The following is a 23,455-nucleotide window of genomic DNA, read 5'->3' on the forward strand; positions in this document are numbered from 1 at the left end:
AAGTGTAGAAACATCATTTTAATACATAAAGAGGAAAAAACATTGTACAAAAGAAATTGCAGGTTTAAGACAGTTGATGTAAAATGTGCATTGGAAACACTTTCTGATGTAAACCATCCAAATATTTGGCTCCTAATGGAAGGTCACTCATAGCTCATCTTTGGCCTGTACAAAAATAAACAGTTATAAATATTTTAAGTGACTGACAACTAATACATTACTGCCTATGCGTTTTACTGAAGACCATCGAAATAGAAATTTGACTTATATGCTGAATAAATCCAAGTCATAAAAAATTAAATGAACTTAATATTGTAAGATGCATGAAATGATAATATACAGTATATACAGCACAACTTTACAAGATCAAGTGTGACATACGAACAAGTTAAATGCAATTGATGCTTTGAAAAAAAAACACACAAATGCCATTTTAACAAAGAAATTGATTTAAAAAAGGCAAGACTCGAATGGCACGTGTGATCTAAGACACTGATTCCCTAAGTTAATTGTTATCACCTTAAAAGACAATAACCGATATGACCATGGGTGATGCATATACAATACAACATATAACAAACATTTAATTATATGTATGATTGTCTTGATGTGCCTGCACACACACACCTTCTTTCTTGCACAGTAGCATGGAAAAAGTTCATCTTTTGGTTGTTCCACCAGAGACATGCCATCTCGAACCTTGGGGTCAGTGACCTGCAGTTTAGCGTACTTCTATGTACACAGGATCGCACGCACCCACGCGCACACACACACACACACACACACACAGAGAGAGAGAGGGTGAGAAACTGAATAAATGCCAAGATTTGATGGAGCATACAAAAATGAAATGGCTAGTTAGAATCTTAATTTACTTTTATGATTTACATTTACTTTAGAAAAAAATGTAAAGAAAAATACAATACGAGTCTTTAGATTCATTTGAAAAGTAATCAAATCTCACATATTTCAATTGTACTTTTATAAGCTGCAGATATCTAGGTTAAGAAAGCATAACTCGTATTATGCGTCCTTATCAGCAGAAAGAATCACATAAAATTCAAGTAGCTGCTATGGTTTTGACCTCCAACACCTCCACATCTCAAGGTTTATAGCTCAGAAGTTCATTAAAATCAGAATGTGTGTTTAAAGATTAATGTTTGGAGCATGTAGTTATAGGAAACGGTAAAGGTTTTCAGATGCATGACCTCCGGGGTATGCTTTAGTTGCCAAAGAAACAAAATGAAATACACCTTTTCAATATATATTCTCTGAAAGAGTCTCTATTGAAAAACATTGCAAAACAAACCGATTCTATTCCACTTTAGAGAGATGTTGATCATTTTAAATCTAGGTTCTTGCATATTTGAATGATTGAGAATTATTTTGTAAAACTACAGTATTGCGTTTAACGGAAGAAAGAAAGCTGGCGTGGGATGAGGGCAAGTAAATTATGAGAATTGTTATTTTGGGGTAAACTCGTGGAAAAATGTGAAATATAACTTTGTTTAACTTGTAGGTACCAGAACAGAACTCAAATACAGAATATTAAAATTAATGTGAAATCATATGCAAATATCCACAGCACACCAAGAAAGATTCTAAGTAAAGTGTGTTTGGTCATACTAAACTCTACAGTGTGGGTGGAGACCAAATGTCCTCATAAAAATAGTCATACCAGTCATTTTTGATCTTGTAGAGAAATTGTTTGGTCCCCATGAGGGAAATAGGTTATAATTCAAACTAAACTGTGTTTATTTGAAAATGGAAAATACATAAGAGGATTCTGTGAGGGTTAGTAGATGGAATACACAGTTTATAAAGTACAAACATAATTTTGTCAATGCAATGTCCTCTCAAAACATGGAAACCCAGTGTGTGTGTGTGTGTACGTGGCTTTCAGTAGTACAAGTGTTATCTGATCTTTTTAATTTCGTGGCCTTGAGCACAACACATAAAACTTGGATGAAGATGGAAGATCAAGATATGATAAGATATACAGACTGATAAGTCCAAAAAAACTAAGAATTTGAACAATGAAATTGACAAAAGAAATAAATGAGTTACAAGCGGAGAAAAAGTAACAATTACCACCAATCAGTAGTGTCAGCAAAACAATGACCTCTCGTCTGTTAGTATAGCCACCACCACAACAGAAATGCCAGAATACAGAAGTCTAGAAACATTATTATAAAATTTTACCTGGAAGAGTTTGAAATAGTAACAGAATATACTGTCACCCATCAGATGGGTTCGTGCAAACTGCTGACCTGCCAGGGCGATTTTCTTAGCCTGGATGAGTGTGGGAGAGAAACGAGAGAGAGAGAGAGGGTAGAAGGGAAAGACAGGGAGGTGGCATAAAGGTGATGTTTAAGTGTTTAACTGCTTTCACAACTGCACTGCAGAGATTTGAACTAGTTTACCTGCGTCTCACATTGAAACACCATGATAAGACTATCTAGCTACAACAGTGGCCAATCGCTTTTATATCTTTTAAATGTCCAGTCAGTAAAATCGAGGGGCAAGGTTGCGAGTTGTAACCAACCGCGCAGTCCACCCCTCCCTTTCGAAACACTACGGGGGCTGACAGAACATGGCAAATTATGCAAGGGGACCCACGGAAGATGTAGATAGAAATATCTCATTCTAAGGTAATAAAAACATAATATTTCATTGTGTAAGCTCTTTACACACCTCTGATGACATAGCTATGTATATTATACTGCATTTTTTATCAATAGATCATCCCAAAAATTACACACTGGACCTTTAATATAACAAACATAATTACAAAATACTGAATAACAACTGTAAAAGAGTCAATGTGTTTCCAGATCTTTTAATATATAAGTTTCTCATGAGTGCAGTCAAATGTCTGACTGTACGGTACCTCCTCATCATGGTCTTTAGCCCACTGGATTTTCTCCAGTAGATCGCTGAGGTCGGCTTTAAAGGGGATGTAGTGCACCCACGGCTGGAGCTGTTTGTAGAAATGCTCATAATAGATGGAGTCCTGTTTAAAGACCACGCTGTCCCCTGCGAGCAGATAAGGAAGTCTGTACGCTGCTACAGTCCCGTCCACATTGATCTGGTACTTGTACTGTTCAAAAACAAGACTAGTTTAGAATAACATTCAGCTGTTAGTCCCTTAAAGATTCATTAGGTCATTTTGTCCATTAAGGCTTTATACCTAATAAAACAAACAATACTTTAAAGAAATAGTTCTCCCCAAAACTGCCTTATAATTTACTTCACCTCATGCCATCACAGCTGTATACGGCTTCTGTTCTTTTGAAACAAAATGATACATTTGGGAGAACAATTAACGTGATAAATTAAAATATTGTGCTCCCTTCTAGCTGGCCAGGATGTTATGATGACATGAGCAGTTGAATTAAACTCATGAACTGCTCACTGTCTCTGATTTATCCCTCTCTAGCAATGCAACAAAGTAATCAACATGATAAATCTTCCTGAAAATTGGGAGTTTAATCTCTGATATCTATGTATCCCTCACCTTAAAGAAGTCGAAAAAGGATACATGCTTGACAAGGGGCCCGTAAAGACTCTCATCATGCTTGAAAAAGAAGAAATTGGTGAAGGCCGCATCCAACACGTCAGGGTTAGCCCGAGCCAGTTTAACCAGCTCCAAACGCTCTCGCCTGCTGTCCCGGCCCCTCCAGAACGCTTGACTTATCTTCTGCTCCCATGCTGGACCTGTGTGTCCCTGAACAGACATCATGTCCAGACTCACTCTGTCACATCAGAAATGGCCAAAACATTTGATGTAAGAGTGAGTACTAATAAACTCACACACAAAACCTAATAAAATCTATTAAGCACTGTACTGTCATATAATTTAGTATATTTTACTACAGGAAATACATTTCATATTGCATGCTTGCTGTTTTCATGACCAGACACTAGTTTATATAACTACAAATTATGTTAAAGATACAGAATTTATCACGTTAATTGTTTAAAAGTTAGTTTTATATGCTCCAAGCATCGTGGTTACATTATTTTACCTGTCCATGGTCTCCAATACAGATTCAGTGAGATCATAGGTCGGCATGACAATGTCTTGCGTTTCATTTGATCCACACCACGAAAAAATTGGGCTGGGATTCTCAGAGGCACGTCTCTTCTCCAGAGGCCAGTCCCCCAAATTCACAAAGAACTCAATGTCTGGAAGCCTAACCTTGTGATACAAGTAAAATAACTAAACTATAATACTTATAAATGATTCATAAATTCACATTTAGTATTCATTTAATATTGAATAATATGGAATTGATCTACCACAACAAACACCACAACCTGAAAAACTGTCAGGCTTATTTTTTCAGCATTACTTGCCCCCAAATTTTGTTACATTGCTATGGGGCAGTGATCTTAAGGATGTTGATGTACACACGCAAATCTAAAATCCTTACTGCTGTGTTATAGCGCCATCTATAGGTTATAAAAGAAAAGTGACTTAGGACATGTTTATTATCTAAAAACCTGTAAATATATTAAATAGCCTTTGAAAGACTTACTTTACGTGTAAGTGAGAGAAGAAAAGCATCCATGAAGATCCTAAATCCAACATGTTCTCCATGTGTTTTTATATAAACCTTAAAGTAAATACACAAGCACTTGATATTACAATTATTATTGATACTAGAACACATTATTCAGTTTGTCTAATAATGTGTACACAAATAATGTGTCCATAAAAAAACAGCCCCTGAAATCAAATGAAATGTTGTTTGGGTGTTTGTACCTGGTTGTTTTTGATAATATAATGGCACAGGCTATGTCTCTTCTCAAAGCGCTGAGGGATCTCATGGGCATTACGGTCTGGATCCACACTGGGGAAAACTGATAAATCAATATCTATTTGAGAGAATGTGGCAGGGCAGTGCATGTTCTCTTCCCATAATGCACCACTGGGCTCTGGGCAGTCACATGATTCGTGATACACTGCACCTGAACGGAGAGAAATTGAGAGTCAGAACAAGCGAGACAACAACGATGGTAAAAGACAAATAAGAAGGTTGTCACAGAAAGGAGGGTGTAAACAATAGTTTTCTTCTATGGGTCTGAACTCTGAATCATGAAACCAGAAATGATTCTCCTCACCTCTGAGCACATATGGTGACTTCCCCACTTGCTTGTCTTCAAGCAGAACCTGGATGTGCAGATCTGTGTAACTGGCATACATGCGATACCGAACCAGAAAGGAACCATCATTCCGGTCTAAAATCTGGACCCAGATTCTGGCATACGGGTCCGTTGGAGATGTTATCATAACTTTAAATGTCTTCTCTCCGGGTGATGATGTGAAACTGAGGATAGGGCAAGCGAGATGACTAATATTAGACAGACACAGACACTGTCAGTGATCCATCTACTGTCAGGTAGATGACAGTCATAGAGGGAGAGTCTGATTTGTGTCAGGGTGTAAAAAAGAAACAAACATGACTCCAAAGAACTGAGAAGCTTCATTTGCTTGAGTGAAAATCAAAGAATTGCATGTGTTGAAAATTCACCCGTTTATCATAGAAGTCTATCACAAAGTTGCCGACAGACACAAAATATTTATAATAATAATATAATTTATAATAGCTGTTTTGTGGTTGTACTAGACCCATTAGTTTGTGCATGACCTCAAGGTTACTTATATTCATCAAGATTACATCCCTTGTGGGATTTAAACCAACAACCTCTTCCAGCTTCCAGCCCAGATCTTAAACCACCCAAACCATACTACCCACATCACGGGATTAAGCTAGACCATCTCACTTACTTTCTTCCGGTGGTGTCTACTGTCTGGATATAGAAGAATCGGGCAGGGACAACAATGTTGGTCTCCAGTCCGGGACCCCAGATGACAGTTTGACTCGAGCTGGGCACTGACACCGCCTTTGATCTCCGCGTCATAACACCATATAACAACAGCAGTAAAAGTTTTCGCAACATTTTTATGGAGTGTGGACAAACATCAAGATTTGCATGTGGTGTGAATCATCGGGGGATGGGTACGTGTATTTGTCGACTTTTCAGAACGGCATCTCTCTTAAGTCCCTAAAACATCGCATAAAACCTTGACGTTACTTACGTTCTTCGAGCCGACACACATATGTTTCGGTATGTAGATCCCTTTTGGAAAAATCTCGGTAACAAATCGAAGTTGAATATGATTGGTCGTTTTCACCCATGGCGTAATTTACTGGAAGCTGGTTGGATGTTTAAAAGGAAGAGGAAAGACTCCTGCGCGTGTTTCTCACTCCAGTGTTTTCATTGTGCATAGCGGCTCTACCAGTCACGTGGGATCGATCGTCATTAAAAACCACAGTAATTGTTACCATTTTAATGAAAATACAGAAAAAAAATTAATATATCAACTACATTATCTCAATATCTACAGGTGCTGGACAGCAGGACTACAATTATTATATCAACCGAAGGAAATCTAGATGACGTAATCAGTGAAAGAAATCTGTAAAAATGGAGACATAATGGAGAATGGAAACTATCATGGCAGTCTATGTTCTTTACAATTAATATCATTCAGGGAGTTTTACTACCTTAAGACAAAGCAAATGCGATTTCAAGAACAAAAAAGTACGTTTCTACAACGTTTTCTGTAAATTATATTTCATCTTGCTGTATATAACGCATACCTTTTACTACAATAGTCTATTCTTATATTTTACTTGTACATATTTACTTACACACATAACTTAACTCTCTATAGCTTTACTCTTATGTTTATTGTATTGCATTTCTTAATTTTTATACCCATAGGCCCTTATTTAAATCATCTGTGTAACTGTTTTCTATTGTTTGATAGTCTCTGTGTGTTGTTGATGATTCTGTGTCCAAAACAAATTCCCTGTATGTGCAAACATACTTGGCAATAAAGCTCTTTCTGATTCTGATAAAGCTCTTTCTGAGTTCAGATGCAACCCTCTAAAAGCACCTCCGTAAAAAATGAGATGATGTTGAGTGAATGCTTTCCACACATAGTATGTTCCTCAAATAATTAAGCTTAAAAACCTGCTAAATACGGAACTCTGACCGCTCTGAATTATCCAGTATTACTGAAAGTAAATGTAGAAGAAAATGCTTATTTCAATGAAAAGTTATCAGATATAGAGGGTTTTGCATCTATTTGACACAAGTTTTAACACAAAATAAAAATAGATATACAGTATAGTATTATGCTGTAGTACGTGGTGAGCTGCCGATGTCATATTTGCAATATATTTGGGCATATATTTGCATATAGTCCCTGATACATTCTTTAATAAACTTTAAAATGAACCAAAAATGAAAACCTTGATGCCACTGAATGAATCTCCTTTGACTCTTACCAGTCCATCATGTGACAGAAACGAACAAGTCTGATAGTGTTGTGTACATCAATCATTGTTTATTTCAATTTGATTTGAATCAACATATTTTTCCATTTTATTTTCAACCTCTATAACACTACTATAATATCGAGTAAGAACGAAAGTTGGCATTATCCATTGAAACAAGACCGACAATGCTGCCTTCTCTGAAGGAATCAGAGGGGGTGGAGGAAACTACAGTTAGACCTACAGAACTTCAGTCAGAATATCAGACACAGTACCATCTTTAAACAGGTACAACTTTCACAGAGGAATATCCAAATGACCTTTTTCAATAATTTAGTCCAATGACCGTGTCACTGTCCCCCAAGCCGAACTGTACATTTTCATATAAAAACTGAGAACATACAAACAAAACACCCTGTCTGCGAGACTCGTTTTTTTATTCTAATTTTGACACTGAAGAGTAATCATTGGATCACCTGTGAAAACAAATATAATGATGAACATGAACTAAAACCCACAGGTTTCTTCAGCAGACCATCTCTACATGCCTGTGGCTTCTGATTGGCTGACCGTGATAGTGACTTTAGTGTCTTGTGTCCAATTTCACATTATCCACACATGCAATTCCTTCTTTGTAACATCTATCTCCCTGTCTCGTAGTAATGCGCTATTATTTTAAACTTAACAGCGTGAACAAAACAAATATTGCGTAATAGCACAGGTTCGACTAATGGCTGAGGATGTGTGTCTGCGTGAGCCTTGAGTTTGTGTATTTCAATGCACAACATTTACGTTACAGTGTAGCAGCTTGTATATACAAAGCCAAATGGGCAGAGGCATGGACTATGGAAGAAATGCTGAGTTTGTTACAGTTAAGCACTAGAAGGTCAGAGGTTGTTAAGGGCAAATCATAGAAACACAACATGAGTCTCAAAAACGATTCCGGAAGATTGAGCAAACATTTAACACAAATTCACATGAGGCCTGGCACAAACTGCAGGCTGACTCACTCGGCTCTTTCCAGACACATATTTTAAAAATATGAAGATTCATCAGTAGCGCCCACTGATCGTTCTAAAACACCATTTCCACAGTCAAACAACAACCAGAAGACACTAGTAAACAATCGTCTGACAATACAGTAGTAAAGTATAAAACATTATATTGAGAAAAAAGAAGAAACAAAAAGTTGTCCCTTGTACTGGAATGTGAAGGAAATCTCTTCACAAATGCAATTCAAACTTTGGCAGAATAAAACAGAGGTCATTTACTTGTCGTTCTCAGCGAGGTACAAAACAACGCACAATCTTTGTTACATGTGCCCCAAGGCAAACAAAGAGACTAGAATTAAAACGAAATAACAGGCCAGCTGAAATTGTTCCTTTTAAGAAAAACAAACATCATGACAAATAAAAAACGAAATAATTTTGTACTTTTACAGACACACTTAAAAAGCCAACCCCTCTGTCTGAGTTTGGCTGGCTTGTCGTATCTACAAGTAAGAGCCCAGAATATCGACCACAGACGAGAGTTAATTCATCGCTAGTTTACAGTTTAAAATACTTCACCCATCTAGAATATGGCACATTAAGTATTACATATGCTTAATGAAGAGAAACAAGCTCGAAGAAGACCCCACTTGCACACATTCGTCACATGGCGCCAAATACATTTTACTGCTCACACTTCTAAAATCATTTCACGTCATACGTTTCTAGGGGAGGATGAAGTTACTTCTTGAGACTGAATAAAAAGTTGGTTGTGGTGCTTTTTGAGAGCTAGCAGCAAAGAAACGGGAAAATGTTGCGTTGTTATGTTTGTGACTGAACATCAGTGGGTCTGGCCAAATACGTCACCGTTGGCCTGCGCTCTCCGTACTAACTGTGAATAGTTGTATCTTGATGATTACTTGGAATATGATGGTGAATAAATTGATCTCATATGTGACAAGTGGTAAATATTCAGAAAATATACACTGCTAAAAAGAAATAGGATGAGGTCATTAAAAAAACTAAATATTTTGGCCTTATAGCGATGCAGGTATACATTTGTTTATATAATCCATTGTTTATATATATTTGTTTGCTATTTCAAAAAATATAAAGTTTTTCGTCATCATTTTTATTATCGGCTTAGGTTATTAAATAAAAGTTGTCTATTTCCCGTTGTTTTAAAGTAACATGCTGCTTTTTAATATGGCAGTTTTATGTTTTTATAGGTCATCCATTTTGTTTCATGCACTCTTGTTGATTTTGTAGCTTTCGAACTATATACACAGTGTGAACCAATTTTGCTTCCTGTGAGGAGACCCCGATCAACCCCTGTACATAAGTGAAGATGTTTGATTTACAGCGTAGGAGCATTGAACCCCTCTTACTTGTAAATGCTAATGGTACATGTCCACCAAAGTCTGGCCTTAGTCTCTTTAACCAATCACTTTAAGACAATTCTGTACACAGACAGAACAGACTCTGACCACTTTGCATGTCCTTCTTTGTCCATCCTTTAGCGGTCTCTGTCTCTTTTAAAGAGTGAAGTCCAAGTACCAGAGTAGCATCTTCTTGTGGCATGAAAGCAAAGAGCCCCCTCACCAAGGACCCTCTAAAACTGATACCACTTCTTGTCTTTGCATTTCAACATTAGCTGTGGGCAACATTGAGAAAAGAACAAAATTAGCAACATATGTTTATCATTAAACATACAGCATTATTAAAACTGATTATTATTAAAGGGGGAATTCATACATTTTATTAATTTGCTTATAAGAAGAAATCTATAACGAGCATGTTTGTGATGTAAAAAGTATTTGTTTTCTCATTTTGTGTATCATCTCATCTCCTCCTCCATACCTCGTGAGCATGTTTTGAGAAGGTATCAGCACTAGACATCATGAGGGCAGTTCTGTCCTCCAGCTCTCCTAGCCTCTGTCCTCTCTCATCCAGGGCAATTCGAGCTCGGGCCAGTTCCCCCACCACCCCGCCTGCTGCTGCCTTCATGCCCTCCATACCCCCCTGTCCTGGAATGTGCTGGGCCAGGCTGCGGGAGGCCTTACCTGCCGCTGCCTCACCGACTGTATAGAGTGAGAGAAAAAAGATTTGCACATTAAAACTGGGTGGTAATATTACGTGTCAATCAAGAGGCCTTGGTGTGTCGGAATACTCTTGGAACTAGACTTGAAAACAACAGCCAAAAGTCTGGATTTCTGATCATTTGCTTTACACACACACACACACACAGAGGTATATATTAACTTCACTCACACAGCTCTTCTCGGTCGAACGTTTGGGCGTTGCCGCCAAAAAAGCCCTTAAGAAAGCCACGGTTCTGAGCCTCAGGAGTTTCAATAGGTGTAAAGAGTTCCCCTAACATCTCCTGCAATTACAAGAGTGAATAAAAAAATCAATAAATATTAAAAATACACATTGGACTGAAAGAGAGAAATTGTGTTAAAAAATGTTTTACCAACAGATGTCAGTAGTTACACATTTCACGAGTTCTAGAAAGGTAAATACCTTTATCTTGCAGATTTAATTCAGCAAGTGGTAGATTAACATCATGAAAATGTACTGCATTTTAATTCCAATTTAGGATTATAAAATATTAAATGTCTTAAAGTGATAGTTCACCCAAACAATTCTCTCATCGTTTATTGACCCTCATGTCATTCAAAACGTGTTTGTTTGGCACATAGAAGATGATATTTGAGAAATGTCTTGGTTTAGTGTCCATACAATGGAAGTTCACTTTCTTCAAGATATATTCTTTTGTGTTCATAAGGTGAAAAAGTAATTCAGGTTTGGAATAACATGAGCGAGAGTAAATTATGTGTTTTACATTTTGGGTGAACTACTCCTTTCTTTTTTGGTAAACCAGTGACTTCCAGTTCATCCATTACAGTGAACATAGATTGTCAGTGCTCTATATACCGCAAACTTCACTAATAATTTTGGTATTGTGCAGAGTGCACATACTCTAAAACCAGTATAAATATGACATGGTAGTATGCTATTTCGAACACATCCAGAGACAGGAGGAATGACAAAGGTGAGAAGGGACAGAATGACAACCTGTGCAACAGAAATTACAGCAGAGATGCAACAGGGCTCAGCTCAGCAGAGCTCAAAGCATTCATGACAAGCATGACATTTCACTTCAATAGGCACAGAGGCATGCAGGCATGCACACACACACACACACACACACACACACACACACACACACACATAAAGCCAAACCCACCTGTAGGTTGTCACACATCTCCTGGCTGTAAGTGATTCTCTGTATCTCTGTAGGGGAGCACAGATACAGCGCCTGTCCTCCGTTCGTGAAGCAGAAGGTCCTGGCAATGCGCATGTCTGTAAGCGGCAGGTAGCTGATGTCTAGCAGAGGTCGTAAACTTGGAAGGCTGTAAAACACACACAGACACACACATAAAATGCAAGGCTTAGCCAATGCACTCCAAAGATCCCCACAAATTAGAAATGACAGTAACAATGCTCTTAGGATTAGATGGGTTTCTGTCATCTAGATAGTGTTGAAAATTGATACTGAAAAGCAAAGTTAAACCACACCACACCAAAATTAGGACAGAATAAATGTTGACGTGAACCTGAGAGTCATGATGTGTCCATTGGCGCAGAAGCAGGCCAGACACACGCTGTTACACACGGACACTATGTCAGCACGCAACACGAAGGATGATTCTGTGATGTTGTGCACGTAGAGACAAGCCTGGGAAGGCATGAAGAAGACCTTTGCCTGCCTCTCCGAACACACAACGGCTAAGTGACCATCTCCACTGGCCTCTTGGGAGGAGGAGGGCGAGAAGTTGACCAGCTTCCGTTTGCGGGGTCGATCTGGGTCTTCTGGGGCATGTTGGTCCCGCCACATCTCGCAGGGATTTTGAATTAGTGCGCCCCCACAATCCAGGAAGCCAAACCGCAGAACGGAGCCCTTGAGCATTAACACGGTTCCTGTGAGGGAGAACAAAAAACAACAAATTATTTCTCTGTCAAGGCCAAGTATGAAACTAAAATGTTGAAGCATGTGAGGTCTTACCAGTGGGTGCCACAGTAACCGGGTCTTCAAGACGTTCCTGCTCATCCATAGGTATGGATATTGGGATGATGAGCACCAGGCCCAGACTCGTCCCCACCCAGAGGCAGGGCGTTGGCAGGCTGTCTGACTTACGCCCATACGACTCTGCAAACTGCACAGTGGTTACGGCCTCTTTCGTCTCTCTGTCTATGCTGGAAACGCTGGAGCTCCTTGAACGACTGAACGAGTTTTCTCGGCTCTCTGAGAAAGAATGAAAAAGAGGAGAGAGCGAGAGAGAGCGAGAGAGACCGAGAAAGGAAGGGTGGGGGAGAAGAGAAATGTCAGGAAAGATGGAAGAAGAGAGACAGACAGATGATTATGAGTAGTAAAAGATAGAGAAGAATTGCAGAGAGAGAAAGAGAGAAGATAATAGAAACAGAAAATGGGTATCAGAAAGGACGATCCTTTTGCTGTTGGAAAAAATATGCTTCTTATTTGAGAGAACCCGGACGAAAAGACAAAAGTTAAGTCACTCCATATTTGTATTCACATATCTATAAAGTGATCAAGGGGTACAGTTGTAAACACAACAAAATATTTCCTGGTGATTTTAAGATTTACACACAGGCAGACACACACACACACACACACACTGATGCACATAATAAGCGCACACATCTGCAAATGAATTTATCCGGATAAAATGTTCATTCACAATTCCAGACTCCTTTATAGCTTTAAACTCCTGTTTTTATTGCATCTAGAACATATTCAAATGGCTGGGACTTCACATAAAGCAATTCTAAACTTTCCTGATTTACTCCTCACTCTATTATTTAGACAAAACAAATAATCACCAACCTCAAGGATAAACAGTGAATTATTATTAAATTGTAGAAAAAAAATCATGACAAGAAGATATTTGTATTTGCACCTGTACAGGTTGTTATGTCTCAGTATTTACTGGAAATATGAGTTAAAAACATATTTGATAGATTTACCTTTGTGATGTGCAATAAAAAATACTGAAAGCAAACAAATACACACCTTAAAGTGATTTTATTTTTTATATAGGCCTACTTTGTATGTGACATACACCTGAACTGGCCTGGTTAAGCTTAACAGTCAAACTCTCCTATGCAAATGAACAGGCATCGATTCTGGAACTGGCACCCCGTTCTCTCTGAATATATCTGTATTTATCACTATTATTGTCATTGAAACAAATTACAGACATCATAGTTTACCTATAACTTACTAGCCCGGTTTCACAGACAAGGCTAAAGGCTAGTCTCAGACTAAAAGGAATGTGTAACCTGTCTTAACTGAATATAATTTGCCCAGAAATATCTTTAAATATATCAGTGCCATTGTTTTGTCTCAAGATGCTCACCAGTAATGTATTCTTCAAAGGCATTTTCCTAAAAGCGACATAAATATCTTAATTCAACTAAGGCATAGTCCTGGATTCAGCTAAACCTTGTCTGTGAAACAGGGCCACTATGTTCTAAGTACACTCAATTATCCTTCCATTTCAATTTTTAGAAATCAAGTCAAAGAATAATGTTTTAAAAATGTTTAGCCTCTATGACCTCTTACTATCAAAATTGATGACAACAATAATGATGACTTATAAAACATATCTACTTATTATTACTGTCCACAGAATCATATAATCTTCATAGACATTTCCCCACCCTGCCATGAGATGGATGTTTAACAATTAAAAAACTGTGGTCCAGCACTACATTTAATCTGTGTCTTGGAGATCTCACGGCATGGGACGGACAGACGACGACAAGCTGACAACAGTGCAGATCGACAGAGGCTGGTGTGAAACACAAAGCATTTTATAATGTTCAGATAGAGTGTGAATCCAAACCTGAATATGAAATGCAAGACAAACTCTAAACATCATTTGATGTAACAAGAGAAGGGTTCTGACCAAGCGACTATGAGCCACAGGACGGGACGGAGAGAGACGGGACGCTACAAGATGAGAGGTCGTAGGGTCGTGACCCCGGAGGCCTAAAATGCTCCTCCTTACCTCTCTCGCTCCAGGAGTAGGTGGTGCTGTGATGCTCATCGTGAGAGTACATACTGACTCCATGTAACTGCTGCAGCATGGCCCGTCGGGACGGATAACCTACCACCAAACGTACGTACACATGTATATACGTACAACATCCCAACGGTCACAATTACACACACGAACGGGACGATCCATAACCATTACATACAAAATTACATGTAAGTACACACACGTGTTGGATGCATACGAAACGTGAAGACACGACCAGACCGTAACAGTGTACAAAGAGGAACAGAAACAGAGAGAAAGAGGAAAAGAACAAAGATGAACTGATGTGAAAAAAAGAAAGAAAGAAGGTCCATGGCAGGTTGATATCTTAACCTATCTACAACAATTCAACACATCTAACAAAAAATAACCTGAAGAGCGACAGCAAATAAAATCATTTCTCAACTGTGAGGTTGGCGTCAAAGTTAGGATTCTATTAGTTGTGTGTCTGTAGACTAATAACATTCAAAGGGAAATGATGTCAGCAAGAAACAATACTGATTTCACAAAGCGTTCACTTTACAAAGCAATAAAAATCATTGCAAAATAAACACAAAAGCAACAAATCCAAATGCTCTCTCTCTCTCACACACAGTCACACATTGCTTATAGGTTTGTGTGTGAAGACACACAAATTGACCTTTTCTATTAGAGACGGCACCTGTATATGTGGGGACAGTGAAGATAATTAGCGGTATCCATCCTGTTAGCCTGTTAGTGTGAATATTTCATGAAAGAGACGTGCGACGGAAAAAATCTGCTCGGTTTCTCTCTCTGGGACTCCTCTGCTTAGGTCATTGACTGTCAATCACTGCGGGAGAGCCATATGACATATGACGTATTAGAAACACCAACAACGCCCTTACTCTACAGACGGCACAAACCGATTCTGTGAAAACCTCATTTCGCCCATGCTGGATATCTCAATCAGTCTCTTTTCCGAGCGAGAGAGGTTTTTATGAACGCCGCATGCTCGCTGTGTTTTGCGTTTGTGCGTGTCCTGTCGCACAATATAGCCGACTGTGTACACCGCATCCCTATTGCATCTGTCCATCTGTTAAATAATGTGTGCAGCTTGAAATTTATAACTGTTGTGTCACAATTTTTTTGGGTTTAGTCAGTAAGAAGAATTTGTCTTTCCGTAATTTGTGTTTCGATGCTTCCCGCTTGTTTATACGAGACTACATATCCCAGCGTTCATACCTCCTGCAGCTCGGTCTTCCTGCAGCGTGTCTCATTAGCAACGGCCTGGCTCTCCTTGCTGCTAATTGACCTTTAATTATCCCAGCGACCCCACTGCGGCACCGCATGCCTGTTGCCGTAGCGATAGGGATGCATGCCATGAGTCGAGACCAAAGAAGCGGTAGGCAGTCCTCTGACGGACAATAACACTTCTCAACGAGGAGAGAAAAAATAAGTCACGTCCATAAACTGGACCAAACAGTGAGATGGGACATTGATTCGTATAAACATGAAGACGCTCCTCAATTAAAAAATTCAAGCTGTGTCTGAGGGATTTAGAGATGAGTGTGCTTGAAAAACTTTCAGGATCCACAGGTAAATAAATCAGAGACAATGGATGTTTTGACTAGCTGACGTGAGGACCTAAATTAAACTAAATTAAATATAGATTGTTTAAAATCACCTAGATGGTCATTTGGAGGGTGCTCTATTGTCGTGAAAATCTCATGAACAGTGTGACACGATTTGTATGCTGTCGTTCGACTTTGGCAGCTTGTTCTGTTTGGTGTCCTTCACGTAAACAAGAATAACGAATACAGGCTGTGACGATTAGATTAGTGAGTGACAGGAAGTCAGGACGCAGTAAGGATATGATCTAAGTGATGTGTTACTGCTGTAAAGACAACACTATTATAGATACAGTATGGACTTAATGACTGGCAAGGACAGAGCATTGATAAAGAATATACAAATGTCAGGCACTTTAGCTTGTGTAGTTGACACACAAACGTCTTTTGAGTAAGAGACAGCTAGCCCATGAAAACAGTAGTATCAAAATAGGGACCATATCATAATGTTCTATTTTTTCGTAAGGTCCATTTCGGGTATAATGACGCTTTGACTATCAGAATGTGTTTTTTGCTGTCATGTCTTTACGATTCTTGTAAATATTTAAGACTCTATGTAAATCTAGACGGTTTCAATGTCAAAAACATAAACAAACCTTATGTGGCCCAAACTTACTTTAACTTCCGGTAGACCTCTTCATAGAATCAATGTCTGTTGAGTAGTTTTAATTTAAGCTAATACATTTAATATACAATATAATATAAAAGAAAGTGTTATATTAGCCGTTAACTAGATAGATAACCAAACACAGGCCGGAAGTTAACTTCTGGCCAGGCGCATGCGTCCGTTGACTCCATCTATAGTTGATGTTGCACAGCCTGCATTACATTGTGGGTTCCCAGAACAATCGGATCTACACTTTAAATGCTATACAAACTGTTAAGATCAGACTGAAAGGTCCTTCAGAATAACACGTAGAGCACCAGAAACGACACAGAGCCAGAGTCAAGCTTAGAATTTTCCCCATTTGCCACTGTTATTATCAGCTAAGTCTCACTGGTCTTTCTGGAATGAAAGAGGGGTTTAAGTTTTGAGCGATATCATATAGAACGATAAATGTTTGATTTCATGATATGACCTCTAAAAGGTCAAAGAAACACATGCACACAAGCAGGCACACACACACTACAATGTTTTCAACACGGCAGCAAATATACACTAACATGATATATAGAAACGAATGGCAACACAGCATTAGTTGGGTTGTCCGTACATTTTGTCTACTCTAGTGATCCCTTAGGCAACATTAAACATTTCTCGCTAAGTGAGAGGGTCAAACAGAAAGAACAGGCCATAAATTTGACTGAAACCTAAGCTAGGTTCTGTAGAGACGGTCTACATTCATTTATTCAATTATCATCAACAACCCACCTGTCGAACGAATGTGTGCAGAGGCGGTAATTAAAAGCATTAAAACAAAAGTGTAATAAGGCTCACAGTAGCGTCTGCTTCATCCTCCATGTTTGAAGCACATATCCAGTCTCAAACATTAAAGGGACCAAGGATCCCCAAAGCTTGTACAGCCGATTCATTTTTGTGAGTCACATTTTAGAAGGTTTGTGCTGCGTCTTATTATGGTTTTACAAATCGGCATATGCAAATGATATAAACTTAATTGCAACATTCATTCCATTCATCATAAGTTTGACCTCAACTGGAATAAATAGGATTGAATGGAAGTTTAGAACACAAACCTAATATGAGATCACAAAAATCTGTCACCGAATTTCAGGTTTAAGAAGCAAAATGCACGGTTACCCCTTTTCCACAAACAACATTAATTTCTGTCGAATTGTCTTAACTTGATTATCCTACCACAGCGCATAAATTAATATAATGTAAACCACATCAACAAAATAAATAGGTATGATTTTACTATGCAAAATACCCTGTCAGATTGTCCAATCGGTTTAAAATAAACACATAGAATGAGTTCACAGTATCAGATTATCCAACCGGTATAAAATAAACATCTAGGCTTAATTTACAGCACAAAATACCCTATACAATTGTCGGAGGAGTATAAAATAAACAAGTAGCATGAATTTACAGCTCAAAAAAAATACGTAACATTGATTTGTGCTTGCTTGGTAGGACAATCTGATGGGTAGGATGACATTTTAGTACACAAGAGCCCAATGTCTTCCCATTCTGTGCGTTCTCCAAAGGCAGTTTGGGGTAAAGCAATTATTATAATTTTTTTTTTGTCAGCTTATAAACCATAACTTGTCTATTTTTTAAACTGCTAAAATTATTAATATTAACATGATATTGATATTGATTATTAACAAAGACTGAGATGTGTAAACGTTGTTTTTACAGTAGGCAGGTTATGGAAGTTTAATATGATATTGGCACTTCAGGGACAGTTCACCCAAAAATGACAAATCTGTCATCATTTACTCACCCTCAAATTCTTCCAAATCAATATAAATTTCTTTGTTTTCATGAACACAGCGGAAGATATTTGCGAGAATGCTTGTAACCAAACAGTTCTTGGCCACCATTGAATACTATAGTAGGAAAAATGCCAATGGTAGTCAAGAGTGCACCAGAACTGTATCCTTTCCTACATTCTTCCAAATATCTTCTTTTGTGTTCAACAGAACAAAGAAATTAACATTACATGTAAATGTATTTTAATGTAATGTACTGTAAATTTATAAAGCAACCTTTCCTACTATGGTAGTCAATAGTGTCAAATATCTTTTTTCCTTGTTCATCATTACAAAGAAATGTATACAGAATTGGAACAAACAGTGGCGTAAAGTATTGGAGTAAATGTAATTAGTTACTTAATTTAAGTATATTTATGGCTACTTTGTAATTGTACTATCAACTTTCAATCTCTACTTGACTACATTTTTGAACAATTATATGTACTCTTTATTCCAATACATTTGTAATGACTAACGCAATTACACAGCACCCCTTTTTTTGCTACAGAACAATTCATATTGCCATTTACAGGGCATTGAGGGTATGATGATCTTGTGGATTTTGCCCTAATTTACTGAAACTGGTCAACATGGCTTCTTTATGTGAATACAAGTGCATTATCAGGTAGTTGTCAATCGCTGGCAGTTTATATGTGAAATGAGGACATGACTGCCGCTGGGGGTGAGGCCAAATCAGAATGTCCAGTGCAAAAAGGCTTTGACTTTTTAATTTTACTTAACATTGTTTTATTTATCCTTTATATTGAAGAGACCTTTCTGAAGGAGTTTACTTATGAGCACTTGAGCTTAAATGAGACTTGGGTGTTTGTAACAGACATAGGTTATGGTGTCAGCCATGATTTGTTGAGGTGTTCAATCTTATTATAATTTAAGAAAATAAATGCGACTGCTCTTGTTCTTCACTGACACGTTTCTTAAGTGTTGAGGACTAGTGCTTTTTTGAGCTTACATTCAGTATGGGTAAAATACTCAATTACTGTAAAATAAGATACTCAAAGGCTTTTACTGAATTCGTTTTGGAATTGGTGACTTGTAACTTGTAATGGAGTAATTTTCACTGCAAGGTATCTGTGCTTTTATTTAAGTATGGTTTTCAGGTACTCTTTACTGGTTGAGTAAAAGAAGATCAAAATTTCATTTTTGGGTGAACTTTTCCTTTAATCTACATTGGCACCAGTTTGGCAGAAAAGGGGTACGTTTCCTTTGTGGCATGAAATACCTGTTGAAGTCAATCCAACAGAGTGAAAAAATAAAGCATTGAAGAGAAAGAAAATGCAGTTAAATCAGCACAAACACAGCATAAAAACCCCCACCCTCCTCCTTGTATCCCTTGATGAGTGGGAAACATGCAGAAGGGGGGAGAAGGTAGCGGGAATAGGAGGAAAAATGGAATAAAGGGATAAAGGAGTTGGAGAACAAGCACACACCTTCGGTGAGGGAGGATACAGGCAAAGAGACCTCCATGCATGCCGCAGACTGGGCCTTGCGGAAGGGTGGTCGGCCGGGCCCTCTGCGGGCGAGGCGTGCACCTTCGGGCCCCCCCGGGACTCTGGCCCTCCCAGGCGCACAGGGCTGGGAGGTGGGGCTAGTGCAATGTCCATTCACATGATCTGTAAGAACGGGCATAGCATTAACAAGAAATCAAACTGAGATTAGTAAGAAACAGAGGTGCAGAGGAGAGTGAGATGAAAAAATAATGCAGCCACAAAGGAGAGAGAGAGAGAGAGCAGTACGAAGATGATAGCAGCCTTTCCGGAAAATGAAAGGACAAAACGAAAGGAAATGAAATGTAGAGTAGCTGCTCAAAAGGATCTGGCTTTCAGAGAGGCTTTCTCATCCCAACTTAACTCATAGACTTGAAAAAAATGATGGAGTGCTTGATCTCACACACAAAATCACTCCAGATGCATTCTGTTTCAGATGGGAGCTGAGGGAGGTCTGGTTGAGTTTACAGGAGCAGAGGGATATCCAACCTTGCTGCATCTAAAACTGTAGTTTTTTTTCCCTCGACCTCACCCAACCGTGTTTATGTACACCATGGGATCACCAGACTCTGACTGACTCCAAGCTATTTTAATATTCAAGCGGTGTATTCTCTCTTTCCCTCATTCCATCCTGTATATCAATTTCAATCAATCAATTGCCAACGCAGCCATCCAAACTGTCTGCTGGAATATCGTATCAAACAAAGCACAAAGCATAAAGCGTATTTGAAACAAAGCACTATTAAGAACACCATCTGTAATATGTCTGCATAATTTACTAGAAATTATCATGTTTAACTCATCATTTCATCATTGTTATTTCTCTACTGCTACCATGATTCTTTATTTTACTGTGAAAATGCATTTTTTGGCTTTTTTGTAGCAACCATTGTTACATTGTAAAATCTGATTTCAAAAATTTCTTCCGACAAAGTAACTTGAACAGAGATCATTTTTAGTAGGAGTCAATTTATCATTTTTATAGATGGTATCAAAGCAACAACATAAACAAACATTCATTTTTATGGCACAAACTTAACTTCTGGTACACACCTGCAAAGAGTCCCTGTCAATTTTTTATGATAACAAGCAAAATACATAATAAGTAAATTACAATAGCTAGCAAGTTAAAAGTATGTATAGTTAGTATTATTTTGTGTTGCCAGTTGAAGAATCGTTACGTGGCTAAACTTCAATGCAAGTTACACGACCCTTTCAACTAATTGTTTCTTTAATAAAATAAACATACAATAAAATTCAACAAACTGGTTATTTAATACCATTAATTTACGATAAAATATTATATTAATTAATTCATATAAATAGATTAAAATATATTATTTGCCACCATCCAGACTGATAAACAAACACAATACCGGAAGTTATCTTTGTTCCAGGCGTGTGCCTTATAAAACTTTCAATACTGAATAAGATCAGGGGTTTCATTGACTGGACAAACAATTTTACACAAGGTTGTTGTGGGAGGGTCAGACCATGTGACCATGAGGCAGGATGAGAAAGCCCACAAAATTGGAGCCCATAAGGCAGTTATGCATGTTTTCCCTGGGTAGCACCAGGGGTCAGGGTCAATGTTTCTAAAAGACCCCGGGGGTGAACAAATGAAGGCTGCAGGCCTGTTGCATTCAAGGGAAGACAGTTCTGCAACATTACATTGAGCAATACTCTGCCTCACCCACATGCATTCACATCCCGTTTCTAATAAATGTCAATCTTCCAATGACCAGAACTTAAACCCTCAGGCTAGAATTTTCATATTACAAAATGACCCAAGACCACTGTGCTTTCTAAGAGATTCTATTACAGTTTTCACAAAGTGGAAATCTAAACCTTCAAGAATTAGAAACAGGTTAATGTTCACGACCCAGAGCTTTTTCTATTGTAATGCTGCTCGGCTCAACCTGTTAAAGAAACATGTTATTACACATGAGGTCCCTCAGCAAGAGATGTGTTAGTCACAGCCTAGAACGAAACAAAAAGCCAGACAAGAGGTAGGAAAAGAGAACAAGTAGAGATACTCAGCGAAATTTTGAAGAGTTGCCATAAAAGGCTGAAAAAATGGTCCAAGACACGATGAGGCAAGCTCATTTGCAGAGAATGGTCTCATTACATTAGTGCATGTCTGTTCAGAGGTAGAAAATGGTCCAATCACAATGAAGCAGCCTTTCATTGAGTTAGAGAATGGTCCAATAGGGTTAGAGCATGTTCTGAGGTAAAGAATGATCCAATTATGATGGAGCAAGGCTGTTGAAGATTAATGATGAATCAGTAGAGAAATAGAGAAATAGAGAAATTCAGAGTGATACTCTTTGAAACTTAAGAATGAATATGTTGAACAAACCACCTTTGTAAACACTTGCAAAATGTACATTGAAAAGCATTTAACGAAAAAAAGTTATCAAAGTCGAACACACGCAGAGATGTGAGGAGGAAACTTTGCGCCAAATTAGAAGAACGTGACAGAACATAATAAAATAAAATAAAATATCAAATATGAAGTTTAAAGTGCAGGGGCTTCGTCATTCTTTAAAGGATGGAAACAGAGAAAGTTGATGAATCGAAGACAAGAGTCAAGAAAAGGAACTGCTCGCTTTCGGCCTACCGTACCAAGATCAGTCTTAAGATCTGTGGGTAGACTTAACTTTCTGCCTGGTCCCTTTACTGAAACAAAACAAAATAGGACAAAAAAGGGGTAATTAATCCATTTAAAAAAAACTAAAACAAATGATGCAAAGGTCAAGAAAATAAAAAGATCAGCACGAATCAAAATCATATTATGATGAAATAAAGAAATATCTGCGACGCATGCAAATGTGTACATGACGCATCATTCGACAGTCATCCCCGATCACATACTGTCACCAGACAACAGTGATGTAACTGGATTGTTGTGTGCATGCAGTACACATCCTCTCTCACTATCAGACACACAATCCTTTTTTACTTCCCTTCCTTTCAAGGTTAGGTGGGGAGGAACATTTTACATACAAAATGTAAATAAATTGAATTCTTAAAAAGGTAACAGTTAGGAAACACACGACATAACGCATAAAGCAACCAATCACACACACAACTAGCAAAGCACACACATACCTTAAAAATAAAGATAAATAACAGTCAACATTTTGCAAGCATTTTGCATCGCAAAGGTTAGAGTTTTGAGCTAAATGTCTATAAGTATACATGGTAAGGTAACAAAGAAAAAATGTCTACAAGTGGATTCAGAGTATCAATTTATAATTTCCATAGCTGTAGAAGCAAAATACATTTATCCCTCAACACAATTTTACAATGAAAAACAGCTGTTTTGTCATCTGATGCACTTTTTAATTAAATGGTTGTAAAGTGGGCTGTGATTTTTATGTAATTTTCAGCTTGCCACTAACAGTTTTTCACAAAAAGACCCCATAAAATGGTTAGATGAATGCAATTACC

The 23,455-nt window shown here is 38.1% G+C and overlaps 2 protein-coding genes across 13 annotated transcripts in view; both read right to left on the minus strand.

Annotated features, from left to right (window-relative positions):
* Nucleotides 1–3: 3 nt before the first annotated feature.
* poglut2 (protein O-glucosyltransferase 2) lies at nt 4–6,217 on the minus strand. Its single transcript, XM_056755932.1, has 10 exons — nt 5,795–6,217; nt 5,128–5,333; nt 4,769–4,974; nt 4,542–4,619; nt 4,029–4,201; nt 3,518–3,755; nt 2,891–3,100; nt 2,203–2,292; nt 628–732; nt 4–165 (listed from the first exon to the last, which is right to left on the minus strand). Exons 1-10 carry the CDS (start codon nt 5,965–5,967, stop codon nt 148–150), a joined length of 1,497 nt encoding a protein of 498 aa, XP_056611910.1. The 5' UTR covers nt 5,968–6,217; the 3' UTR covers nt 4–147.
* A 1,195-nt stretch (nt 6,218–7,412) lies between these two features.
* stxbp5l (syntaxin binding protein 5L) overlaps nt 7,413–23,455 on the minus strand; it is a 116,582-nt gene continuing 100,539 nt past the window's right edge. For 6 of the 12 annotated variants that reach the window (XM_056754546.1, XM_056754543.1, XM_056754541.1 and 3 more), the window contains 9 exons: nt 22,628–22,681; nt 19,946–20,128; nt 14,437–14,535; nt 12,411–12,650; nt 11,962–12,325; nt 11,592–11,757; nt 10,613–10,724; nt 10,202–10,422; nt 7,413–9,995 (listed from right to left, as the gene is read on the minus strand). In XM_056754546.1, coding sequence (XP_056610524.1) covers nt 9,954–9,995; nt 10,202–10,422; nt 10,613–10,724; nt 11,592–11,757; nt 11,962–12,325; nt 12,411–12,650; nt 14,437–14,535; nt 19,946–20,128; nt 22,628–22,681 — 1,481 coding nt within the window. In that variant the 3' untranslated portion in view covers nt 7,413–9,953. The remainder of the gene's footprint in view (nt 9,996–10,201; nt 10,423–10,612; nt 10,725–11,591; nt 11,758–11,961; nt 12,326–12,410; nt 12,651–14,436; nt 14,536–19,945; nt 20,129–22,627; nt 22,682–23,455) is intronic. The other 6 variants (XM_056754549.1, XM_056754548.1, XM_056754544.1 and 3 more) reach the window with 3 other exon arrangements.

Source organism: Triplophysa dalaica, chromosome 8 (genome assembly GCF_015846415.1).
Source record: "Triplophysa dalaica isolate WHDGS20190420 chromosome 8, ASM1584641v1, whole genome shotgun sequence".
NCBI classification, from domain to species: domain Eukaryota; kingdom Metazoa; phylum Chordata; class Actinopteri; order Cypriniformes; family Nemacheilidae; genus Triplophysa; species Triplophysa dalaica.

Excerpts from the sequence above, each read along its gene's own strand:
- poglut2 (XM_056755932.1), bottom strand. The coding sequence starts at position 5,967 with ATGTTGCGAAAACTTTTACTGCTGTTGTTATATGGTGTTATGACGCGG. Across the intron at positions 4,620-4,768 it reads ATATTATCAAAAACAACCAG|GTTTATATAAAAACACATGG; the intron begins GTACAAACACCC and ends ATTTACTTTAAG. Across the intron at positions 733-2,202 it reads ACTATTTCAAACTCTTCCAG|AAGTACGCTAAACTGCAGGT; the intron begins GTAAAATTTTAT and ends CTGTGTACATAG.